At 40.1% G+C, this 6,830-nt stretch overlaps 2 protein-coding genes across 2 annotated transcripts; both read left to right on the top strand.

Annotated features, from left to right (window-relative positions):
* Positions 1-1,211: 1,211 nt before the first annotated feature.
* Positions 1,212-2,010, top strand: SARC_12168 (hypothetical protein; the record flags this gene model as incomplete). Its single annotated transcript, XM_014293732.1, has 3 exons — positions 1,212-1,403; positions 1,557-1,644; positions 1,907-2,010. The coding sequence occupies 3 exons, from the start codon at positions 1,212-1,214 to the stop codon at positions 2,008-2,010; spliced, it is 384 nt and encodes a 127-aa protein (XP_014149207.1).
* A 420-nt stretch (positions 2,011-2,430) lies between these two features.
* On the top strand, positions 2,431-3,653 carry SARC_12167 (hypothetical protein; the record flags this gene model as incomplete). Its single annotated transcript, XM_014293731.1, has 3 exons — positions 2,431-2,530; positions 2,836-3,162; positions 3,502-3,653. 3 exons carry the CDS (start codon positions 2,431-2,433, stop codon positions 3,651-3,653), a joined length of 579 nt encoding a protein of 192 aa, XP_014149206.1.
* Positions 3,654-6,830: the final 3,177 nt, after the last annotated feature.

Below are 6,830 nucleotides of genomic sequence, written 5' to 3'. Positions count from 1 at the left end.
TCTGATTTATTTACAAAATGTTAATAACAGTAAAACTCTCATTAAGGCGTGGACTTCTTCTCTTGTATGTAAATAGTAAATACATCGAGTCATCCATAGTCGGGTGTCGTGGCCCTCGTGGGAGTCATCGGTGACTGGTCGCGTAAATATTACCTGGGAGTGGGTTGGTAACTTGGTATTTTTACGGCAACGACATGCACCCATGAAGAAATCTCGCACCGCCATGTACAACATGTCATTTGGTTTTTTTAATGTATTTTATACATCAATATCAGTCTCTAAAGTAGCGGACCCGACGACTTTATGACCTGTTGTATTTAAATACATAATGTCGTCACAGTAAATATAACATGCCGTTGGCCCATATGTCTGCGTCAATTTCCAATGTCTTTTTTGAAGACTGTTTTGGAGCAACAGCCTCTTTGACACGCGTATGTAATATGTATGTATGTAAATGTAAATTTTCAAAAATACAGAACATTTCTCGGCGTCTCGCAACTCTCTACCGGACTGTTCTCTTTCTCCCTCATCACAGGCCCTGGTTTTGTATCATACGGTTATCGAATGTCCAGTCTCCTAAATTTTAATTGGTACACAAAATAAAAAGTACACACTGTTCAGTCTCTCTCTATAGAAACTTTACGATTCCTCACATCATAAATAAATATCATGAAAACTGACGAGATGTTTGAGAGATGTGAAAGATAAGTCGCGGAACTTCTCTCTGCTTTACTTTTCACAGCGACATTTATGTTTAACTTTCTTTCTAGACAGGGTATATCACCAGAGTAGACCAAACACTCCGTGTAAAATATGTAGTTATTCTAACTACCGAGTACCGATAGACCTTATTTTAAAAAGATATATACGTATTTTTCTAAAATATACAGGGCTATGATACATAAAAGTATAAAATTTAAAAATGACAAAGTACGTCATTTGAAACAAAATCCAGTACAACGAATGAAGACAAGTGTAGCTTGAGCATATACCAAGTGATTTTGTAAAGCTTTTTCTGTTTTGATTTTTCGTTAATTTTTACCCTACCAATCTGTATTACGGATACTTCATCGAAATTTGCGCGCTTATAGAGACTTATCTTTTAATTCTCGATGCGGTTTCAAATGTACATATACATGGCGCATAAAACTTCAGTTGTAAAAGAAATTTCTTACACTTTTATGCTTTATAGTAATCTACTAGATAGCAACATGGCTGATGTTTATTTTGTTTCAGCGTTGCCAATGCCCACAATTACCAATATTGTACTCGTCTTCGTGCTTGCTGTCCTCATCACGCCTGAGAAGCAAATCAGTATCCTAGCTTTTGTACAAAAGGAAACTTTCATGTTCCTACCGTATGTCCCGCGGGCATTAGAAAGACATGACTTCTATTTGCCTACGGTATGTGACAAGGAATTTTGACAAGGAATTTTTCGAATACTTGACAATATGCACAATGCATTCGTTTTTGTCATCATCATATCCGATACGCCCAGACGGGGTACAGTTTTTTGCTCACCTTCTGACATTCGACTGCAATATAAATATCTACAGCAAATATCACGGGCATTGAACCCCGGTAGAGTGCAAATGATCCAACCCCTTATGTACGAAATGCTTACAGAAGAGATTGAAAAGTTGGGTATGTGTCCAGACATCTGGTTTCAATTACTGGCCAGAATTCATTTCTTTTGGGAAATACGAATGCACATCTCGAGTACTGATTGTCGAAAACTTATTGTCAAACATATACTGTCGAGACCATACAGCAGTTGTACTGTATCAGTAGCAACTCACAGGAGAATCTTGTTGTTGTACTGATTGCTAACTTTGATAGGATACTCTTTTTGGAATCGAAATATGAATATCGGTGGGAAAGCTGATCGTTTATTGCATTTTCATAGGCTCTAACGAAACTCTCAACGTTCACAAGTGGTCTTGCAGCATCCTCGAAAGATTTTCGATGAATTTTGTGTTTGGACTCGATCATGCGGAAGACAGTTGGTAAAAAAGTACGTTTCTTTTGCTCGTGTACGACAGAGTTTGAAATTATGTTCTGTATTCAGATTCCATCTGGCGGAGAGAGTGGTGCAAATATTACAGGCATTATAGCGATGTGTCAAATGATATCAATCAACTTGCTTTATTTAAAGTCTAGTATTATTGTATACTAAATGGGCGAATTTACTATTTTACTCGGATTTGGGAGTTGCTTGACAAAGCTGATCCGCGCCACTTCGTCAAATTGAGTAAACTTGGGCTTCTCAGGCTTGCCCTTGAAAAGAAAGTATATGGTCATGGACATTTATTTAAGACCTCGTACGATTATATGCGTCCGATAATAGTACAACGCATAGACGAAGCTTTGGTCATGGGCTCCCCATTCATAAACGAGAAAGAAATTGACGCCACTTCAATCTATATATCAATGCTGTGTAAGCGCTGTGACGGCGATAGAAAGCAGATAATGGGCGAAGCGCTGGGAAAGCTTTTATTTGACTTACACGTGACATACTACCTTATGATAGGTATGTTGCGAATTATTTTCCTTTTCCATGCTATTGGCTAAGCCAAAACGGGGCTCGAAATAGTATGCAAGCATTCGTTCAATTCGTACACCTGAACATGTCTAATTATTTTACTTTCTCTTGTTTTCATACAATAAGTGAGTCGTTTGGAGTGACGACTTGGGCCATATTCCTGGCGGCAACGAATCCACTTTTCAACAGGGTATATTCCACTAAAGCTGCTCGCGAAATTGACGGAACGTTCGTAGCCTCTCAACACCCCATGACTCACGTAGTCACCGAGATCGTCCGACGATACAACACAGGGTCATATGGCCGAGAGATAATCCAGCCCCTCACCACGGCAGATGGATACACCATCCTAACAGGCTCTCACCTAATCGTGCCATTCTCTACCATGCGCAGCCCGCGCGTGTATCTAAATCCAGACGAGATTCAACCTCAGCGTCACAATCCAGAGGCATGGGCGGAATTCAGCCCAGAATATGTTGAACAAGCAAACCAATTTGAGGCACAAAAGGGTCCAGATTGGGTAAGACCGGGGCAATCTGGATTTGGGGCAGGTGCACATCCTTGCGTAGGAAAGCGATTTGCAATGATGGAAATCTCTATTGTTGTGTCAGCACTAGTCGGTAAGCAACTAGAAGTTAACGATTGGAATTTTCTAATGTGCAGACAGTTGTAACAGCGATGTTCTTTCCTCACGCTGTGAAATGGCAGTATTGCTGGAGTTTGCGATGTTTCATTTTAAAAAGGGTCATTTCCTTTCAGTCAGCTACACGATTGTTACATCATCTTTCATTTGCACATCACTCGTGTAACTTTTATTTGATAATATATCAAAGCAGCCTTTTATTAGAATATCCATAGAAGTGATTTCAGGACATTGTCTGATCTTGATGACTACATATCATTCAAACGTATTTCAGTCTTAGTTGTCTCAGGCGTATAAAATTTTGTTTTGTTTGCAGCAAGATTCGGCTTCGAAAGAGTGCAACCGAAAGTGGGACTTCCGGCGCATGACAACGATCAAGCGGCTTTGATAATGCTGCCGAAACATGATGTCATCCGCAATTACACAGCAAAATCTGAATCCGGACTTGTATCGAAAGGAGGTGAATGAGCAGTGCTCGTTATTCGAAGGCGGTGCCTTCGCTATATGCATACAGGGACATCCAGCGTTTAGATAGGGCGCTATTAGCGTACCCGAGTGGACTGACGCTCTTATCTTCAGCATGCATCACTGTTTTAATATTAAATCACCAACAGGATGGACAAATAAATGATAATTCAGTTGATTATTACCGCCCTCTGGCATATAAAAGACTCGTCCTTTCGTTCTTTATAAACATTTGATGTTTGTATGTATTTACATATATGTGTGTGTGTAGATATATATTTACAAAACCCTACAAGGCTACAACCTTTTATTTTATTTTATTTTTTTCATCATGGAAAGGACTGATGGAGTCAAGGATGAATGATAAGCTTTTTGGCGGCGAGAAAAAGTGTCTTAAAAGAGCCGTTCTCAGACTCGCATTCATTTATTTACAGCTTCCACCTGACGAAACACGAGCAAGTTGCCTTATCAACTATACTTACCAGAGCAGATATATCGTTAAGTTCCCAGGTTATGAGACTATGAGTGTTGATCATGAACAGGATGAGGCGGAGCACCTTCTGTGGGCCAAATTGGACTCGATGAACTGGTCTCGCGTGCAGTCAGGCAATGGAAATTGGTATGCGATCTTACGACGAGCAACACAGGCGGTACCTTGTATACTTGCCTTCCTGTTATTATCGTATATATGAACCTACGCAACCGTATTTTGCCTAATAGTGGAAACGTGCCTGGGAACTACATGTGCAAACTACCAGTACTTTGATGTTTGTAAATTACATCGTATGCTGCTGATATGGACAACAATATTTACTTGGCACGCTATTGACGGTCGGCGGTGATGAGTATAGAAATGAGTCACATCCTTACCTGTGTATCTGTTTTGCGTCCCTAATCGTTTGGTTGAGCTGCACAAGCTGTCAGATACCGAGAAGAATGCAGTTCATAAGTAATATCAACGTTCGCGACAGGGATATGTGATCATTTGATTTGGTAGCACGTGTGCGACTTCAATATCTACTAGTGTCTGAATTACCTTGACAGTGTTTTTTATTAGTTGCATGTGCTAGGCAGACACATGTTACAGTACTCGCCGGTATTGAACGTATGCGATCTGCTCTATTGAAAATTGTCAGCAGCTATGTTGAAGGCCAATGATTTGTTGTCAGAGTGTATCATAATTTTAATTATATGCTGTTGCTTTTGTTTATTGACTGCCGACAAAGGATGTGTACAATACAGCCATCAGCATCACAACATCCCTTGAAGTCATTAACCAGAAGTCATTAACCATAAGGAATTCGCGAAGTTCGACTTCTTCTTGGTGTATATATAACGAAAACTGCATACATACGAAAAACCGAAATGTTCTTTTGTATTTATATCTATCTATCTATCATATCGCTCAAGTCATCCATGTTGTTCCCATTTTCATCAAACATCGAACTAAGGCTATATATCAACGGCATCAACAACAGTACTACCCTCACTCCGCCACCGCACATTCAGACCATTGTTGGTAAGTTGTTTGGGTAAAGCTCTCCACCTATTCAGCTGTACATGCGTGGATATGATGCCTACTTATCTCTACAAATAGTTAATATAGGTATATTAAAACTGTATACATTCAATCAGTTTTTGGTCAAATTTGATACTTTTTCGTCCAGTTTCACGATTGTATACCGCACATGTGGGTGTCTCTACACATCCCCACAAGGATAGCTCATCACTATATATGTCCTGGTGGTGTGCTGTCTTTTTGGGTACATAAATCGCCTAATTGCAATTTGCTTCGGGGAGGCCTAGGTGATCCTAATTCTGCAGGGGAACCCCACTCTCTCGTGGGTCATGGCAGTCATAAGTACACTCTAGACAATAGTCTAAGACCTACCGGCGGGTGAAGATGACTGAGCGGTCTCCTCAATAAAGTGAGAACATGTTCTAGAGACAGCAGGGTGGCCGAGCCCTCAGGGGGAGTGAATGGCATGAGGATAGAAGAAGTGGTCTTAATTACCTCCTATTATTAGTGACTACCACCTTCTATACGCATTAGCAGAAGTCTGTAAATGCTTTGTATTAATGGGCAGCGAGATTACTTTATATTAGTTGATTTTCGACCAAATCGATGTGAACATAACACAAGTCTATTTCATGGGTATCCCACACAGCTTATGTTCTCACATTATACGTGCATATGTGTACACAGAGGGTCCATATGAACTGATCGTAATCATATTTTCTCACTCACTTTTTATATGCTTTCAGATGACCACAGTGATGATCTGCCTGATAATATCGAGCGAAAATGGGACACAGGCCAGAAGAAGTGGTGTGTGTGGGTTTCTATATAAACCAGTAAATTTCTTAGTGTTTGAGACAGAATAACAAACACCAATTCAATATGTATTTCAATGACAATTTTCCAATGGGGTACCAGGAGCGCACGGTTTGTCTATTTTGGTGTATTTTTTTCGGAATTAAACGGCGTTGCTGGTCTATGATCACTCTCACACTTCGCAAAATATGAAGTACACAGTTTGACGTGTATCGTTGTGCAGTGCATAGCGTAGGATCGCATCGCTGATGGTGAACAGATATATCCAGGTTATCTAGTACGGAAATTTGTGATACTTTGATTGTAACGATACCAACATATACATTTGTAGCCGAACGCTGCGCACAGTCTGCGTTCTTGAGTGATGACCCTCGCACAATTGGGATTGTCCATCTGATTATTCCGTGGACTTGTATTCCAATTTACCCTCTGCTTATGGTGAGGTAGGATCATGCGCTAAGTAGTTTCTCCGTGGCGAATCGTTGGCTTCTTTCGGTTTACGAGTATATTTTGAGATCTCTACATAATTCCATCAGCTGTCTTGAGGCACGCTCATTCGCCTTTTTTTCTTGTAGTCTAAACTACTAGCACCCCGTGCATACCAATTTTTCTAGTACTGGGCTATGCGTGATATAACGTAATATATAGTAAATTCCATAAGACATCAGGCCAGAAGTGTAATAATACTCTCTACGTTCTTTGTAGCTGTGAATACCAGCTTATTTTGTTGTCAGTCACTCGCATCAGTACACACGATTATCATGCGCCTTACAAAGTGCCCTATATAATTCAATTCAGAGTACAAGGGATTCTTACTCAAATAGCACAGATACTTTAAATATATA

This window comes from Sphaeroforma arctica (genome assembly GCF_001186125.1).
Source record: "Sphaeroforma arctica JP610 unplaced genomic scaffold supercont1.2112, whole genome shotgun sequence".
Classification (NCBI taxonomy): domain Eukaryota; class Ichthyosporea; order Ichthyophonida; genus Sphaeroforma; species Sphaeroforma arctica.
The sequence above is the reverse complement of the archived record's forward strand: the minus strand, read 5'-3'. Positions and strand labels throughout refer to the sequence as shown.